Genomic DNA, 19426 nt, shown 5'->3' with positions numbered 1-19426 from the left:
TCATCTCTTCATCTCCAAATGTCTTTCTGTCTGCGTCTCCAAACATCTGGGTCTGTGTCAGCCCCTGAGCTCTCTTAAGGACTCCAGTAAATTAATCAAGACCACCTTGAATGGGTGGGGTCACACGTCCATGGAAATATCCAATCAAAAGGTCTCAACCATAGTTGGGTGAGTCACATCTTCATGGAAACAATCTAATCAAAAGATCCCACCCATAATAAGCCTGCACCCACCAGTGGGTCAAAAAAACATAGTCTTCCTGGGGTACACAACAGTCTCAAACCGGCACACCCCTCATTTGATGGAACAGTTTGCAAGGCTTGTGAGCAGTGGACAGGGGTCCCAGGGACTACAGCATCACTACTGTTCTGTGATGGGACCCCTTTCTGTGCTGTTTGGTGGAGAAACTCTTGACTAGAGCTAGAAGACCATCTGCAATGACTTCTGTAGCTATGATACCCGCTAGTATCCTTGGCTATGATTCCACTTCCTGTGTGAATACCTTGGACTGAAGCACGTGGGCCACTGCACCTGCCTTTGAAATGATCAGCTTGACCTGGTTGGGGGTTTGGGCAAGTATGTTAGGAAAGCTAGTCCACAGGTTTGCATCCTGGACCTCTTTGTCTAAAGAATGGTGCCAAGATATACACCTCTGTTTTGTTGCAAACCTATAAAGTATTTTCACCAGCATTAACTGCCTCGTTTCAAATGCTTATTAAATTTCAATCTTGGAGTCAAAACAAAAAGTATAATAAGGGAATATTATGAATTTCCACACATAAATTTGAAAACTTAGATGAAATGAACCAATTGCTCAAAAAAACACCTAACAAAACTCACTCAGTATGAAATAAATAATTTGAATAGTCCTGCAATTGTTAAGGAAATTGAATTTGTAATTAAAAATCTCCCACTTGAAAAATCTCCAGGCCCAGATGGCTTCCCTGGAAAATTCTACTAAATATTTAAAGAAGAATTAACACCAATTCTACTCAATCTCCTCCGGAAAATAAAAGAGGAAGGGACACTTCCCAATGCATTTTATAAAGCTAATAATACCCTGATACCAAAACCAGACAAAGACAATACAAAAAATAAAAATAAAGACCAATATTCCTCATGAATATAGACATCAAAATATTTGACAATTAGCAAATAGAACTTATCAAGATATAAAAAGAATTATACGACATGACCACAATGGGGCTTATTCCAGGATGCAAGGCTGATTCAATATTCAAAAATCAATCATTGTAATCCACCATATTAACAACTTACAGAAAAAAAATTGCATGATCATATCAATTGATGCAAAGCATCTGACAAAGTGCAACACTCATTCAAAATAAAAACTATCATAAAAATAGAAATAGAAGGGAACTTCCTCAACTTGATTGAGAGCATCTACAAAAAACCTACATCCAACATTCTACTTAATGGTAACATTGAATGTTTTCCCCTAATGTGGGAAACAAAGCAAGGATGTCCACTCTGTCCACTCGTACGCAAGGAGAGCTAGAAGATTTTAGCCAATGAACTAAGGTAAAAAAAGGAAATAAAAGATGCACATATCAGAAAGGAAGAAATATAATTGTCCCTATTTTCATATAACATGATTATTTACATAGAAATTCCAAGGAATCTATAAAAAATTTTCAGAGCATATAAATGAGTTCAGCAAGGTAGCAAGATATAAGATAAACATACAAAAATCAATCGTATTTCTATACACTAGCCATGAAAACGTGGACAACAAAATTTAAAAATACAGTATCTTTTACAACTGCTTTTAAAAAAAATATTGTGGTATCACAATAAAATATACAATTCACTGATATTAATTACATTCACAATGTTGTGCTACCATCACTACCATCCATTATCAGAATTTTTCCATTACTCCAAAGAGAAACTCTCTACCAATTAAGCATGAACTCTCTACTCCCCACCTCCACCCCAGCCCCTCATAACCTGTAATCTGATTTCTGTCTCTATGCATTTTCATTATCTATAGTTATTTCATATAAGTGGAATCATATTAGCTTTTTGTGTCTGGCTTATGTAACTCAATCTGATGTCTTCAAGATTCATCCATGCTGTCACATGTATCAGGATTTCATTCCTTTTTATGGCTTAATAATAGTCCATTGTATGTATATACCACATTTTATTTATCCATTCATCTGCTGATGGACACTTGGGTTGCATCTACCTTTTAGCTACTGTGAATAATGCTGCTAAGAACATCGGTGTACAAGCATCCATTCAAGTCCCTGCTTTCAATTCATTTGAATATATATCTGGAGGTGGGATTACTGGGTCAAATGGTAATTCCATATTTAGCATTTGGAGGAATGGAAAGCTTTCCACAGTGGCTGCACCATTTTAATTCCCACAAATAATGTTTAAGGGTTCCTATTTCTCTAAATCCTAACCAACACTAGTTATTTTTTATTTTTAAAATAATAGCCATTCTAGAGGGTATGAAGTAGTATCTCATTGTGGTTTTGATTTGGGTTTCCCTGATGACTAATGATGTTGAGCATTGTTTCATGTGCTTATTGGACATCTGTATACTTTCCTTGGAGAAATGTCTATCCCAGTCCTTTCCCCAATTTTAATTGGGTTGTTTGTCTTTAGGTTGTTTTGAGTTGTAGGAGTTCCTTATATATTCTGGAAATTAAAACCTTATCAGATATATGGTTTCTAAATATTTTCCCCACTCTGTAGGTTGTCTTCTTCACTTTCTTGATAATATCCTTTGATGCACAGTTTTTTGTTTCTTGTTTTTTGTTTTTTGATGAAATCCATTTATCTATTTTTTCTTTGGTTGCTCATGCTTTTGGTGTAAAGTCTAAGAATCTAAAGCTTAATCCAAGGTCCTGAATATATTCCCCATGTTATCTTCAAAGAGTTCTTATATTTTAGTTTTAGTTCTTATATTTTAGTTCTTATATTTTAGTCATTGATCCATTTTAAGTTAATTTTTGTATATGGTGTGAGGTATTCATTCTTTTGTATGTGGATAGCCAGTTTTCCCAACACCATTTGTTGAAGTAACTATTCTTTCCCCCATTGAGTGGACTTGGCACCCTTGTCAAAAATAACCTGGAAAAAAAACCATAAAACTGTATGATATAAACAATGACCCCTAATGTAAACTATGGACTATAGTTAGCAGTATAACTATAATAATGTCGTTTCATCAATTGTAATAAAGGCACAACACTAATGCAAATTGTTAATAATAAGGAAAACTGTATGTGTACATGGGTATATAGGAACTCTTTTTTCTGCATGATTTTTCTGTAAACCCACAACTTCTCTAATAAATTTTTAAATAAAAAAAAAGCAAGTGGCCATGGATGTGAAGGTTTATTTTCAAATTTTCAATTTGATTCCACTGGTCTAAATGTCTGTCCTTATACCAGTATCACCCTGTTTTGATTACTGTAGTTTTGTAATAAGTTTTGAAATCAGGAACTATAAGTCCTCCAACTGTATTCCTCCTTTTCAAGATGGTTTTGGCTATTCAGGGTCCGTTGCCCTTCCATATGAATTTGATGAGTGGCTTTTCCATTTTTATGAAGGATTTTGGTATTTTTGTTGGAATTGCATTGAATCTGTTAATCACTTTGGGTCATAATGAAATCTTAACAAATATTAAGTCTTCCAATTGAAGAATATGAGATGTCTTTCCTTTTATTTAGGTTGTCTTTAATTTCTTCCAGTAATATTTTATAGTTTTCTGTGTACAAGTCCTTTACATTCTTGGTTAAATTTTTTCCTAGATTTTTTTTTATTCTTCTTAGTTGCTATTATAAATGGAATTATTTTCTTGATTTCCTTTTTGGTTTGTTCATTGCTTGTATATAGGAACACTACTGATTTTTGTGAATTGAACGTGTACCCCACCACTTTGCTGAATTCATTTATTAGCTCTGGTAGCTTTCTTGTAGATTCTTCACAATTTTCCATATATAGGATCATGTCATCTGCAAACAGGGAAAGTTATAATTCTTCCTTTCCAATTTAGATACCTTTTATTTCTTTTTCTTGTCTAACTGTTCTAGCTAGCACTTCCAGTACAATGTTGAACAGCAGTGGTGAAAGCGGGCATCCTTGTATTGTTCCTGATCTTTGGGAGAAAGCTTTCAGTCTTTCACTATTGAGTATGATACTAGCTGTAGTTATTAACATATGCCCTTATCTCAGTTTCCCAGATCCTATGACACATACCACACAATAGGTTGACTTAAGAACAAGAATTTATTGGCCCATGGTTTCAGAAGGTAGAAGGCTTGCTTCATCTCAGGGTCAGTAGCATTATGGCTGGCAATCAACCCGCAGGTTCCTTGGTTTCCCATCATATAACAATTCTCCAAGGAAACAGAATAAACATTATATATTATGAGATTTATTATAAGAATTGGCTCAGTTGACTATAAGGAAGGGCAAGTCTGAATTCCGTAGGGCAAGCTGCAAGCTGGGAACTCTAGTGAAGGTTTTTGATGAATCTCCCAGAAGCTGGCTGGCTGCAGCAGAGATGAAAATTCTTCCTTCTGACTGCTGAAATCATTTCTCTTTTTAAGGCCTTCAACTGATCGGATGAGACTTCCTCATTGATGAAAGCAATCTCCTTCCTTGATCATGGATGTGATCAGTCATAGATACAATCAACTTACTGATTATTTAAATCCATGACATATCCTTACAGTAACAATATAGGCCAGTGCTTGCTTGACCAAACAACTAGACACCACAACCTGGGCAAGTTGACACATGAACTTAATCATCAGAACTATGTTCTCTCCTTTCTCTCCTGGGTTCCATTGACTTCCAGCTTCTTTTCCTTGAAGTGGCCTCCAGTAATAGGACTAAGTTCCAGCCTTACTTAGTTGGCCACATATTAACTAAAAATAACATCTTCAAAAAATCCTATTAACAATGGGTTCACACCTATAGGAATGAATTAAGAACATGTTTTTTCTGGGATACATACTTCATCCTATCACAATTCTTCGTCATGTTGAGGAAGTTCCCTTTTATTCTCAGTTTTCTGATTGTTTCCATCAAGAGAAGGTACTGGAGTTTTCAAATGCCATTTCTGCATCAATTGAGATGATAATGCTGTTTTTTTTTTAACCCTTCATTGTATTAATGTGGCATACTACATAAGTTGGTTTTCTTATGTTAAACTGCCCTTGCAGTCCTGGGATAAATCCCACATGGTCATAGTGTATATTCCTTTTAATGTGTTGCTGGATTCAGTTTACTAGGATTTTGTTGAGGATTTCTGCATCTACATTCATAAGGGATATTGGCCTGTAATTTTCTTTTCTTGTGATATCTTTATCTGGCTTTATTAGGGTGATGCTGGCTTCACAGAATGAATTAATAAGTGTTGTCTCTTCAATTTTTTGGAAGAGTTTGAGCAGGATTGGTTGATTCTTTGAATGTTTGGTAACATTCACCAGTGAAGCTATCTGGTTCTGGGCTTTTCTTTGCTTGGAGGTTACAATTGCTTTTTAAAGAGCATGAAATATTTAGGTGTAAATCTGACAAAATATGCAGGGGACTTGGATGCTGAAAACTACAAAGCACTGATGAAAGAAATCAAAGACCTAAATACTGGAGAGACACTATGTCCATGGATTCAAAGATTTAACTTAGCAAAGGTGTCAACTGTCTCCAAAATGATATACCAGTTTAGAGCAATTCCTGTTAATATACTAACAAGATTTTTTTGTAGATATAGACAATCTATTTTGCAGATAATCTATTCTAAAATATACATGGGAAGACAGAAGAACTAAAATAGCTAAAATGAGTTTTGGGGAGAAGAAAGTAGGAATAATAAGTCTACCTGATTTCAAAGCTTATTATACAGCTACAATCATCAAAACTGTGTGGTATTGTCAGAGGGCAGACACAATCAAATGGAATAGAATGGAGAACCCAGGAATAGACCCACACAAATATGCCCAACTGATGTTTGATGAAGGTGCAAAAGCAATTCAGTAGAAGAACAATAGCCTTTTCTACAAATGGCAAATGGTGCTAGAGCAAGAAGATATCCATAGGCAAAGAAGAAAAAGAAAAAGAAAACCTTTAACCTAAGACCTTATACAAAATTAACTCTGAATGGATCTTGGACTAACTTCAAAACTTCTAGAAAATAGTGTAGGAGAAAATCTTTAAGATCTAGGGCTAAAGAAAGAGTTCTTAGACTTGACCTCACAAGCACAATCCACAAAAGGAAAAATTCATAAATTGGACTTCATCAAAATTAAAAGCCTTTGCTCCATGAAAGACCCAGTTATGAGGATGAAAAGACAAGGTAAGGACTGGGAGAAAATATGTGCAAAACCACATATCCAACAAAGGGCCAGTATCTAGAATACATAAAGAACTCTCACAAATCAACAATTTTAAAAATCCAAATAGAAAATGAGCAAAAGATATGAACATACATTTCACCTAAGAAAATATACAGATAGCAAATAAGCACATGAAAAGTTGTTCTTCATCAATTAGGGAAATGCAAATTAAAACCACAATGAGCTGTCACTACACACCGACCATCATAGCTAAAATAAAAAACAGCAACAACAAATGCTGGAGAGGATGCAGAAAAACTGGATCATTCATACATTTCTGGTAGGTTCTTAGAAAATGAAAAGAAACAGTTTGGTGTTTCTTAGAAAATGAAACATGCAACTACCACATGATCCAGCAATTGCACACCTGGGAATTTATCCCAGAGAAATGAAAACTTTTCTCCACACTAAAAGCTGTACACAAATGTTTACAGCAGCTTTATTCATAATAGCTCCAAACTGGAAGCAACCCTGATGTCCTTCAACAGGTGAATGATTAAACCATGATACATGCGTACAGTGGAATACTACTCACCAATAAAAAAAGAACAAACAACTGACACCCAAAACACCCTGAATGAATTCCCATAGAATTATACTGAGTGAATAAAAGCCAAATCCCAAGAGGCTACATACTATTCTATTCCATTTATATAATATTCTTGAAAAGACAATATTATAGAAATGGAGACAAATTAGTAGTTGCCAGGGGTTAAGTAAGGGGTGGGATGGAAGGGAAGTGGGTGCATCTATAAAAGAACACCATGAGCGATTCTAGTGGTGATGGAACTGTTCTGTATCTTGACTGTATCAGTGTCAATATCCCGGTCATGATACTATTGTTTTTCAAGATGCTACCATTGGGGGAAACTGGGTGGGGGGTACACGGAGTGCCTCTGTATAATTTCTTACAACTTCATGTAAGTCGACAACTGTCTCAAAATTAAAAGTTTAATAACAAATACATGGGATTATAAAGGAAACCAGTCATACTGAAATGCAATTATCAAAATAATAAAAATTTTGTAACATAGTAAACAAAACAAAACAAAAAATGGGGTAACATGATACAGAGGGCATGTGTCAATTTTAATGGGGTGGTCAGGGAAAACCTTTCCCAAGAGGTGAGTTTTACATGCGCTAAATGACAAGATCTAAATGACAAGGAGTCACTTTGCAAAAACCAAGGGGAAAGACATGCCAGGCTGAGGGAGCAGCTACGTCAAAGAACTCAAGATGGGAAGACATTATCACATCAGGGGAACAAGGAGAGGTCGGTGTGACTGAACATTGGCAGAAGGATGATGGGACAGGCCAAATCATGTGAGGTTTCATAGGTGAGAGCAGGGAGTTTGGGTTTTATTCCGAAAGCAATGAAGACTTGCAAGAATGAAAGACAAGAAGAGTAGCAGAAGAATGACATGATCTGAGTTACATTTTTAATAAAGCACCCTGGCCACTGTGGGGAAATGGGTTGTAGCTGGGTAAGAGTGAGGTTCTGGAAAGTCATTAGGAGGTATGCCAGTTTGAATGCATTATGTCCCCCCAAACGCCATTATCTTTGACGTAATCTTGTGTGGGCAGACATTATCAGTGTTGATAAGACTGTAATTCTTTGAGTGTTTCTTTGGAATGCACCCCACCCAGCTGTGGGTGATGACTCTGATTGGATAATTTCCATGGAGGTGTTGCTCCGCCCATTTGGGGTGGGTCTGAGTTGATCAGTGGAGCCATATAAATGAGCTGACGGGCAGAGGAAACTCAGTGAAGCTGTGAGTGACATTTTGAAGAGGAGCTACAGCCAAGTGGGACACTTTGAAGAAAGCACAGGAGCTGAGACAGGAGCTACAGATGAGAGACAGTTTGAAGATGGCCGTTGAAAGCAAACTCTTGCTCTGGAGAAGCTAAGAGAGGACAAACACCCCAAGAGCAACTGAGAGTGACATTTCTGAGGAGCTAAAGCCTAGAGAGGTACGTCCTGGGAGAAAGACATTTTGAAACCAGAACTTTGGAGCAGACGCCAGCCACGTGCCTTCTCAGCTAACAGAGGTTTCCCGGACGCCATTGGCTATCCTCCAGTGAAGGAACCTGATTGCTGATGTGTTACCTTGGACACTTTATGGCCTTAAGACTGTAAATGTGTAACCAAATAAACACCCTTTTATAAAAGCCAATCCATCTCTGGTGTTTTGCATCCCGGCAGCATTAGCAAACTAGAACAGGAGGTTACTGCAGCCTCATGGGCAAGAAGCAATGGTGGGTCAGGACTAGGATGGAAAAAGTGAATGAACTGAAGGTATATTTTGAAAGCAGAAACAAGAGAAAGGGCTTGCTGATGAATTGGGGCTGAGGCAAAGAAAGGCATCAAATTTGAGTCCTGGTTTTTATTTTGTTTTGTTTTACTTGAGCAGCTAAGCAGAGTCGATGGTGCAGAGCCCACCAGAGGAAAACCAGGCTGTGGTGGAAGGAATTAAGAATTCAGATTTGGACATCTAAGTTTGAGATACCTTTTCAATATCCAAGGAGAGAGGTGATGTAGGCAGCTAAATTTATGTAGCTGTATTCAGGAGAAGCATCTGGGCTAGAAATACAATTTAGAGAGCAACCAATGTTTACATTGTACATAAATCTGTAAGACTGGATAAGCCACCTTGGGAGAGTGTAAGGCTAGAAAAGAGGTAGGGCCAAGCCACAGGTCCAGGACACTCTAATATAAGAGGTCAAGGGGATGAGAAGATGGCCTTAAAGGAGACTTAAAGAAACAGCCACTGAGAACAGAAAAGAACTGAGCCAATGGATATAGAATGTGTTTTTTTGTTTTTGTTTTTGTTTTTAAATAAATTCAAAGTTACATGAATAGTTGCAAAAACAATACTAGCCCCATACACAGAATTTCTTCATACCCTGACCCCCCTCCCCCAATAGCTCAATCCACCAACTTTAACAGGCTGTCACATCACTATTTCTTTCCCTCCCTCCCTATCATCCATCCTATATTTCTCTGTCTTCTGAACATATGAGAGTCAGCTGCACACATCCTTGAACGTACACTATAATTAACATATGTACTTCCCATGAACAAGAACAGTTTTATGTAATTCCATTAAGCACAGCTAAGAAGTATAAGAGATTCAACAATGATACAAAGCTTACATTCTATATTTCCTTTTCCTTATGTCTCAACTGTGTCCCTTCGAGCACCTGTCCTCCACCCTCCAATCCCATCACGTCATCCTTAGCATTCAATTGTCATCTAGTTAGGACTGTCTTTTTTTTTTTCTTTTTTCCAATTGTGGAAACATATATTACAGCCTAAATCTTCCCATTCCCCCCCCTCCCTAGCCTTCCCATTAGTGGATTAATCACATTTAGAATGAGTTATGCTCTTTCCCACCATCCATTGCTAGAAATTTCCCTTCACCCTCAAACAGCAACCCTACACTCCTTTCTTAACTTCCCATTGCCCCTTCCCCCATTTCTCTTAACTCAAACTCTAATTTCATCTCTATGGTTATATTCTCTGATAATTTCTTTGTATTTACTGTGGGGCTTAAAATTAACCTCTTAAATCCCTGTCAATCTTGTTTTTCTTTGATACCTCCTTCACTTCAATAGGGCACATAAACTATGTTCCTATACTCCTTCATTCCCCCACCTTTATATAGTTGTCTAAAATTACATACTTTACATTGAGTTCAAAACCACTGATTTGTCCTTAGAGTTTGTATATTTTTTTCTCATGTAGGAAGTAAATAGCGGAGTTATAGTTCAAAAATTATTGACTTCTATTTGTATTCCATTGTGTTTGGAGAATGTTCTTTGAGTATATTCAATTTTTTTTTTTTAATTTCTTGAGGCTTGTTTTATGTCCCAGCTTATGGTCCCTTCTGGAGAAAGATCTGTATCACTAGAGAAAAATGAGTGTCCTGGTGATTTGGGATGTAAGGTACTATATATGTCTGTAAAATTCTCTATATCTCTTTCTCCTTTGTTTTTCTGTTGGTAGGGCTCCCTCTAGTATCTGAAGTAAGGCAGGTCTTTTATTGGAAAACTCTCAGCATTTGTTTGTCTGTGAAAAATTTAGCTCTCCCTCAAATTTGAAGGCGAGTTTGCTGGATAAAGTATTCTTGGTTGGAAATTTTTTCTCTCTCAGAATTTTAAATATGTCATGCCACTGCCTTCTCGCCTCCATGGTGGCCACTGAGTAGTCACTACTAGTCTTATGTTGTTTCCTTTGTGGTGAATTGCTTTTCTCTTGCTGCTTTCAGAACTTGCTCCTTCTCTTCAGTATTTGAGAGTCTGATCAGAATCTGTCTTTGGGTGGGTTTATTTGGATTTATTCTATTTGGAGTTCTCTGGGCATTTATGCTTTGTGTGTTTATATTGTGTAGAAGGTTGGGGAAGTTTTCCCCAACAATTTCTTTGAATACTCTTTCTAGACCTTCACCCTTCTCTTCCCCTTCTGGGACACCAATGAGTCTTAAGTTTGGACGTTTTATTTTATCTATTGTATCCCTGAGATCCATTGCAATTTTTTCAATTTTTTTCTCCATTCTTTCTTTTGTTCTTTCATTTTCTGTTCTGTGGATTTCTAGGACACTGAGATGTTGTTCAGCTTCCTCTAGTCTTGTATGTGAATATCCAGAGTCTTTTAATTTGGCCAACTAGTTTCTTTATTTCTGTAAGATCTTCTATTTTTTTATTTACTCTTGCAATGTCTTCTTTATGCTCTTCTAGTGTCTTTTTTATGGCGCTTATATCCTGGGCCATGGTCCTCTTGATGTCCTTTAAATCCTTTGCCATGTTTTAGTTCTTTGATTGTAGTTCTTTAATTAAATTTGCGAGGAATAATGTTTCTTCCGAAATCTTGATTTGTGTGTTTGGAGCCGGATTCTCCATATCATCTGGTTTTATCATATGCATTAAGATTTTCTGTTGTTTTTGGCCTCTTGGTATTTGTTTTGCTTGATAGGGTTCTTTCAAGTTGTACCAAAAAAAAAGGGATATCGATCTAATTTTTCAGAGATACAGTTTGGTGACGTACACTTTCTCTAAGTAACCAGCAGATGGCATCTGTGAGCCACCTATATCCCTCCAGTCAGTTCTCGTGTAGTGAGGGGAAATGATTCTTGTGTGTTCAGTTGGAGAGCTCAGCCTGGGCGCGCCGCTGGAGTCACCCACCCTGAATGTGAGGCGTGCAAACGGGTGGCCAGGGAGGAAGGGCAGCTCTCTCTCCATGTCCCCTAAACCACCAGACTTGGCGTAGCGCCCCTGGGTTCTCCGAGCAGATCCCCCCTCCCAGCCATGATCCTCCCTCAGCCGAGGGGGGTGCTGTGCTACGTCATCAGTGTGCGCCATCCCTCTAGGGAAGCCCTGGGACGCTTGGCTGTGCCACGGGGCTCTCAGCTCATTTCAGAATACAGAATGTGTGAGGCTGTCTTTACTGCAACGCCTTGTGGGCTGAGAGCAGCTGAGTTTTTCTCCACAGAGAGAGAGCGAGAGACAGAATATTTCCCCCGATTCTCCCAAGGTCAGTTGTCACCAAAAGCCTCTGTCTGCTTGTTGAGGATTCGCTGTCTGTATTGAGCAGTTATTATTAAAAGCTCACTTGGAGCTGGGCTGAGAAAGTGCACGGCACGGCTTCCGTGAGGGAGGGGCTCCCAGCTCTAGGTTCTCGGCTATCAGCGCGGGTCCACAATTTTACTTACAGATTTTATGCTGTGATCTTGGGCATTCCTCCCAATTCATGTTGGTGGAAGTTGAGTGTACTGTCACGTTTGTCTCCCCGCTACCATTCCAGGTTATTTACTAGTTTTTTGTTCATTTATGAATTGTTCTGGGGGAGAATAAGTCTTCCACTTCTTTCTATGCCACCATCTTCCCAGAATCCCTTAATGTCTCTTTCTATGTGCCACTGAGTGCCCAAACAAATGTAGTTTCCCACTTACAGCTTCAGCAGGAGTTTGTGAGTCATTCAGAGGTCCAGGAGCCCACTGAGCAGCATGTCATTCAGATGTTTTCACCCCTTCATGGTCACCAAACTGAAGAAGGAGCAGTTCCCAAATATGGTTCTGTTGCTTGATGCAGCTAACAGAAGTCACACTGAACCAGCCGGGTCTCCCGGGCTTGGCTACTCCCCACCATCATTTCCACAGCCTAGGGGCCTTTATCTGCGCCATCGGTGGAGGCCAGGGCACCAAAGTGGTGCCACCAGCGAGGTCGCGGGGTCGCAGGCCAGAATGTGTTCTAAGAAGAGAAGGGTCCACTGGGTCAAAGGCTGCTGAGAGTCCAGATGAGTGAGCGAGGTCACCCAATGCCTAGACAAGCATGGTCTCAGAGGTGGAGCAGGGTCTGAGACCAAGAGGAAGCTGTTATTTTCTTTTTTCAAGACTGGAGACACTAGAGAGCATGCCAATCTGCTGACAGAAGTGATCCAGGAGAGAAGAAAATAGAATGCAGAAGAGAAGTGCAATGACAGCAGCAAAGTCCCTGACAAAATGAGAAGAGATGGGGCTCAAAGCAGAAGTGGAGGGACTAGCCAGATGTGCTGCATCCATTGATGCACTAGGAGAAGCAGGGAACATCTGTTTACATATCAGCTGCTGGGTTCCTTGGACTTTTGAATTTGTGGTCCGTAAGGAAGAAAAAACCCTGATATGGATGACAAGATATGACCCAAATATCAGATTCAAATCATCCAGTCTGAAATAGCAGCAGCCTCTATCACTGATGGATGATTTGAGCAAGCTAAGGACTCAGTGGCATCAATGTTTTAGAAAGATATATCCAGTGCCACAGGGGCAGCACACCATCATCTCACGGATTAGAAAAAAAAGTCAGAAGGAACAACATCCACTGGGCTCAGGAAGGTCACTGGCTGCTAGTACAACAGGGGGGTGGGGAACGACATGTAGGGATGGCCCTGGGAATTACAAAGGAAGCGCCCACTGGGAAGGCATTTCAAAGTAGAACTGCAACAGTAAAAACTGCAACAAAGCCTCCCTGACGCTTTCCCTGCTGCTTCCCCCAAAACCTTCCCCCCAGTTCAACACTTCCCCAGGTCCAGACTGAAAAGCAAAGTCTATCTATACTACACGTTTCGCTGATGTAAAATCTCCAGAATACATTTACCTATTATTTAGCCAATTAAAGTAGTGTGTCAGTTTTGTTTATTAACACTTTTATTCTAGGGGTAAAACATGTCAATAATATCTCCCCTAAACACACATGATGAAACTAGCTCACCCTTCAAAGATTTCACACACACTCCCCTTAACTATGGGAAATATAATTTGCATTCAGTTTGCTAATAGAATCGAAAAATTAATTTGAAACAATAGCAAATAAAAAAAACTCACAACCTGCCTTAAAATGTATTTTCTAATCAAATTCCAAATAACACCCTGAGTTATATTTACTTTATAGAGAACAAGACAGTCACCAGTGGTAAGAAATGTTTGGATTACATTGGACCTTCAGATAATAAAAAAATAAAAATAAATTTGGTTTGAACATCTACCCTAGCACCCTGACTCACAGAACTACCACATGGATTTATGGATTATCTAATCAAGCAATCTCTGTGGAAAGGAACAAGAAGGTTTTAGCTCTAATATGTTTTCGGGTGAATCCAAGAGAAAAAAATAAATCATTATGGATTTTGTAAAGTGCATTTTTATCTTTCTCTCTAATGAGAAAGTGAAACAAGAGACATTGCCTCCCTAGAGATCTCATAATTTACAAAGAATATCCTTCTGTGAAGTGTTTACCCATAAATGGCCAGCTGGGCAGCCAGTCATTACAGAGGATAAGTGTGGGCCCCTCATGGACTCTCATGATTTTTCTGGTTAACGCATTAAAAGAGAAAGGGGGGAAAGTCACAAAAAACCTGCATTAGGGACTTCCCCTTCCCTATTGTGTTATTGGATCACAAGACAGGTTAAAGGTCACTGCTACATAAAGGCAAAAAAAAGTGACTTTAACATGAAGCTATGACCCAGAGGGGTGTCATCACTAGACAGTCTAGGGGGAGAAGGAGAAAAAGAGCAAAGAGGAAAACTGTTCCTTGGCCTTTTATGGGATTTGGAACAAGGCCCCTAGAAGGTAAGGAAGTCCAGAAAGGAAAAGAAGGTATTCAGCGATAAGCTTTCTCAAGTAAATTACTATGAAATAAGCATAAGGAATACAAATCAATAGATGGTAATGCTAATGTAATCATTGTGTTGTAGTTTTATTGGTCAGGCATGACATTTAACAAGAAACCACAATGCTATTTAGAAGCTATTCATATTTATTTCTAATAGCTCAAGCTGCTCCCCTACCAGTAGAAGAGTCAATAGTTCTATTAAAAATTATTGTCCAGAGAAAAAAATATTTAATTACAAATCAGGAAACTTGGGTTCTAGTCCCAAATGCTGCAGCAAAGAATTAATTAAATTTTGTTATTAACTCAACTTAAACTCTTCTAATTCAGGTTATTTCATCCTTTCCTATTGGTCTCCATGTGCTGCCAAAGTGCTGTATAATCTCTTGAGTTTATAGGGGATTTTTCTCAGAGACAGCTAAAATGTCAAGAAAGAAGTTCTAGGGAACCAGTAGATTACAAGTTATTTTACCTTGCCTATCACTGAGAAAAACTTTCTCAGTTTGTCATGGTCCTGGTTCACTTATCTGTATAACTGAAAAACTTTAAGTGAATTACTTAAGAATTTCAGAACAGGGACAACTGAGATATAATTCACATACCATACAATTCACTCACTTAAGGTGCACAATTCAATGGTTTTTAGTATATTCACAGAGCTGTACAGCCATCATCACAACCAATTTTAGAACAGGAATATACCTTTTAAATCCTCTAATTCATTATACAAAGAGAAGAGCAAAGTCCAGACAAGCTAAGTCACATTCCCAAAATCATAGAGCTAGTCAGCGGCAGAGCGAGGCCTGGATCCCTGGTAATTACTTAGCCATTGACATCATCTGGGACTCCCTTTCCACTGACACTGGGTAAGTTCCACATGAACCAAAACCCACTGTTAAAATGTCTGAAAAGAACATCTGGCATTTTTTATGACCGTGCTCCTTCTTATTATATTTAATCCGGTCTAATTTCTCTACCAAATCTGTTGCATTACAAGATTTCTAGAAAGACTCTAGAACAAATATTAAAACTTCTCTATTGGGCATTTCAAACCAAAAATATGGTTTGCAAGCCCAGAGAGAATCTGTGAGGTCTTTTCATTTCAGATAAAATCACCAACTTCTTAAGTTTATGCAAAAAAAGGTTAATTAGATCCCCTGCTTGTTTGTTTTTAATGGACTTATTTTGGGTAGTTAAATGCCTTCATCACTAGCATAGTATTTCTCCAGTGCCAATAACTTCCTAAGATTTCAACCATTCAATCTGGTTAGAGTTACCTCTCAGATTTGCTCCTAGAAAATCGGTACCCATTATTACTTTTTTTCCAAAATAGGAGGTTAGTTCCTGCTGGTGCAAAGGAGGCAGTGTAACAAGCATGGCCAGCAATTACTCTGGGCACTGCCCTGACCACACTGGCACTCTGCCTCCTGGCTGCCCTGGCTGAGAGCAAGCTTCAGTTATTAGCTCACAGCAGCACTTGTTGACTGCTCCCACCTCTGCTCCACTCTCTGAGTTTCCATGAAACTCTTCTCTGTGTTGGCTTCTATTAGTCCTTTCCATCCATGCTCCTACACCCAAAGAAATCATTTGTTCAATAGATATTTGAGTGGTCACTATTCAACAAGTGTTGTCCCTAAAGTGGGTGCTCTCTAGAGTCTGGATTTAGCTTGCTGTGCATTTCTTGTTCTTTTCCACACTTGAATACTTAAATTTTCATTTAGGCTGGAAACACACAAACATCTGTAGCTCCAGTCTTGGCCTCACCCCATGAGCCCAGGTCAGGCTATGCACCTGCCCCCAGGCCAGGGACAACAGAATGTCCCAGAGACCACTCAAAGCGACCAGGTCCAGCAAAGCACTTTCTCCCACTCACTCAACTGGCCCCTTGCCCAGGCAAGCCTCCTTATCATCATGAATAGCGGCACCACCGTCCACCCACTGCCCCCAGCTAGAAACTGGGCATCACCTAGTTTCCTTATGGAATGGGTCTGGTAGGTGAGGGAGCAGCAGAGCCTGGTTCTGAGACCAGAAGACAACGCTCTAGTCCAGCTGCTTTTCAGGGGCTAACTTGTGGCAGAAGCAGGATGAGCTCATCAAAAATTTGAATTCAGAATGAAATCTGTCCACCCTGGGTCTAGCAAAATTGAGGGGAAGGTGGATTGGGTGGATCAACAGATCTGGCAGTAAGGATGGATAGGTTTTACAATGTGAACTCTGCCATGGCTGGGGTAGCCTCAATCGTGAATACAAAGTTGATTATTGTCAATACCTTCCCAACCCCTTTTCACTCCACCTACCCTCATTCAGACACATCAATTTCATGCCTTCGCGCCTCTTTTCTGTTCCCTCCGCTCAGAATGCCCTTTCTCCTTTCTCCTACACCCCCAACCAAAATTCCTCCTCATACTTAATCCTCAAATTACTCCTCCTCCGGGAAGCTTTCCCTGACGTCCTACTGTGTCATCTGCCATCCTCTGTGCACGAAGATGTGTCTAGCTGTTCTTGCTATGAACTGCTTACGCGTCTGTTTTCTTGTCTCCCCACCAGTCAACTCTGAGAGCAAGTGCCTGGTGCCGAGCCTCCGGCGCAGTCTAGTGGGGTCTATTTCCATGGGCGCGCGAGGAAACGCCGCGCGGCACGGCCAAGTCCCACGTACGCATCGCCGGAACGCCGGTGCCTTTGCGGCTCCCCAAAGGCAGCAGAACGTGCCCTGGGACGCTCCGGGTCCCAGCCAAAGGCGGGAGACTCGAGGGAGGGCCTGCGGGACCGGAGGGCCTGCGGGACCGCACGCCCTGTGGTCTTCCTCCAAGCGCGGGTAGGGGAAAGGCACGGAGTGGAGCCTCCGGGCCTGGGACGCCCACTTTCTCTCCGTCGTCGTAGACCCTGAGGCCCGCCACCAATGCTCTTTCCTCGCCGGACCCCTCAGATTTATAGCGGCCAGGGGCTGGGAAGGGGGAGGCGCCAAGGAGAGGGCAGGCGGCCCTCAGTCCACCCCCGCGTCCTCCTGGGCGGGAAGATTTTGATTCAGAGAGAGAAGGCCCTCAGGGAACCCAAGCCCCAATGTCCCGAAACCTTGGGAACCTCAGCACCAAGCCCCCCTCCCTCCCTCCTCTCTGCCTTCCTACCTGGCTGGCTTTGTGGAACTGCTTCTTCAGCCCAGCCATCGACATCGCGACTGCGGCCGGCCGGGACTGGGTGGTGTGTGGGCTCAGCCGGGCCACGCGGCCGCGAAGCTCTGGGAGAGCGGGAGCCCGGGCCGGTTCCCCCGCGGCTGGGCTCCGCCGGGCCCGCCTCCCACGGCCACGGCCACAGCCACAGCCACAGCCGCTGTCACACTCGCACACACGCGCGCACGCAAGATAGCAACACTGGCGTTCCAAAGCCCTCGCGCAGCCCATGGCCAAGCCGCGGCAGTATGCAAATGAAGCCACTGGAGCCGCCCACGATTATTGTTGCGTGGAGACCCGTTAAGACTTGCACCCGCCTGGAAGATGGGCCTGGACGCTTGGCATGGGTCATCCTGGAGGTTCTGGGAGCAGGGCCACACCGCCCTTCTTGCTGGGCGCAAGACAAGATGTATCTGGCATGTGTACGGGTAGAGGGATCACTTCTCCACGGTTCTGACTTGACTTGGTGCATAATCTGCTTTTGCTCACAAGCAACACTGCCTCCTTCCGGGGCATTTCGGAGGGTTTATGTTTTAATAAAAGGATGCTTAGGAATACCACTAGGGAGAGAGAAATGCAGTAGGAGAGGGCACCTGCGATAGGAGGAAGCGGTCTGAGCGGCAGGTCTTTGACTTGCTTCCCCGCGCGGTGCGCTGAGTGCAAAATCTGCGCAGGCAATTTTGGTCCTCTGCGACCCGGAGAGTTACCGGGTGCTCACCTCCCTGGAGCGCTGAGCCCACAGTCAACTGCGTTAAGAGCAATTATCTCCAAGGTACTGAAACATTGTGTTCAGTACTCCGGGGAATTCGCCAAGACGCTCAGTAACTCCCGTCAGGATTATCCTTACAGAGCGTCATTTTGCACGTTGATCCAGGGGTCAACGCTCCCACACCGTAAGGGGCCAAGGGCCTGGAGCGTCACACTGACCCGCCTGTCAGAGCTGCTCCCAACAGGTCAGCGTCAGCGCTAAATCTGACCTCCCAAAAGTCTTAAGGGCTTCCAAGACCTATAACTCACTCTGGGCAACTCTTAACACTAAAAGCAGCAAACGTCTTCCTTCTTTAGTCTCCACCTAAAAGAAAGAAGCTTCTCTTTCTGGACCCTCACCAGGCCCCTCTGGGTCGTTTCCCTGGGTCAATTCTGGTTTACACCTATGCCCTGGCATCCACTCCAGTGTAGCATTTCTACAGGACAAAAGTCACACAGCCTTTCCCCTGGCCATTTGCTGCCAACTCCTAGCCATGTCTGACTCATTAGCCCTGACTTCGTCACAGTGAGGATTCAGCTAGAAACTACATCTCCCATGCCTTGATTTCCTCACCTGTGCTGTGAGGATATGGAAAGGAGTCCACAACTTTCTTCCTCTCGTATAGGAAAAAGTGCGTGAACTTAGTGGAGGGGATAAGGGCAGCCAATCCGAGGTCTAATTGGATGGATGAGTGCTGTGGGTTTGGCTGAGGAATGGCTGGCATCAGTTGCAGGGTGATGTGAGGATGGGGGCAGCTGGATCAGAAATAGCAGAACCCCACTCAACTGGCTCCACCACAAGGTAACGGCAACACTCAGGCAAAGAGTGAGCCAGGGTCAGGACTGATGGGTCTCCCTGGCCCTGGGCTAGTCCAGGGCTGCATGGAGGAACATTATCATCTACCTTCTTTTTCTATATACAACAGTGGTATAAGTGGCACACATTTAAAAGAACTTCCCCCCAAACCAATAAAGCTCTTTGGGCTTTG

The 19426-nt window shown here is 41.5% G+C and overlaps 1 protein-coding gene across 3 annotated transcripts in view; it reads right to left on the bottom strand.

The window, feature by feature from the left end:
- The window catches only part of SH3GL3 (SH3 domain containing GRB2 like 3, endophilin A3), a 185606-nt gene extending 167727 nt beyond the window's left edge, over nt 1–17879 (bottom strand). For 2 of the 3 annotated variants that reach the window (XM_037833187.1, XM_037833186.1), the window contains exon 1: nt 17649–17879. In XM_037833187.1, coding sequence (XP_037689115.1) covers nt 17649–17693 — 45 coding nt within the window. In that variant the 5' untranslated portion in view covers nt 17694–17879. The remainder of the gene's footprint in view (nt 1–17648) is intronic. The other variant, XM_037833185.1, reaches the window with a different exon arrangement.
- Between the last annotated feature and the right edge of the window lie 1547 nt (nt 17880–19426).

This window comes from Choloepus didactylus, chromosome 4 (genome assembly GCF_015220235.1).
Source record: "Choloepus didactylus isolate mChoDid1 chromosome 4, mChoDid1.pri, whole genome shotgun sequence".
Classification (NCBI taxonomy): domain Eukaryota; kingdom Metazoa; phylum Chordata; class Mammalia; order Pilosa; family Megalonychidae; genus Choloepus; species Choloepus didactylus.
Note: the sequence above shows the minus strand (reverse complement) of the source record. Positions and strands in the feature narration are given on the sequence as shown.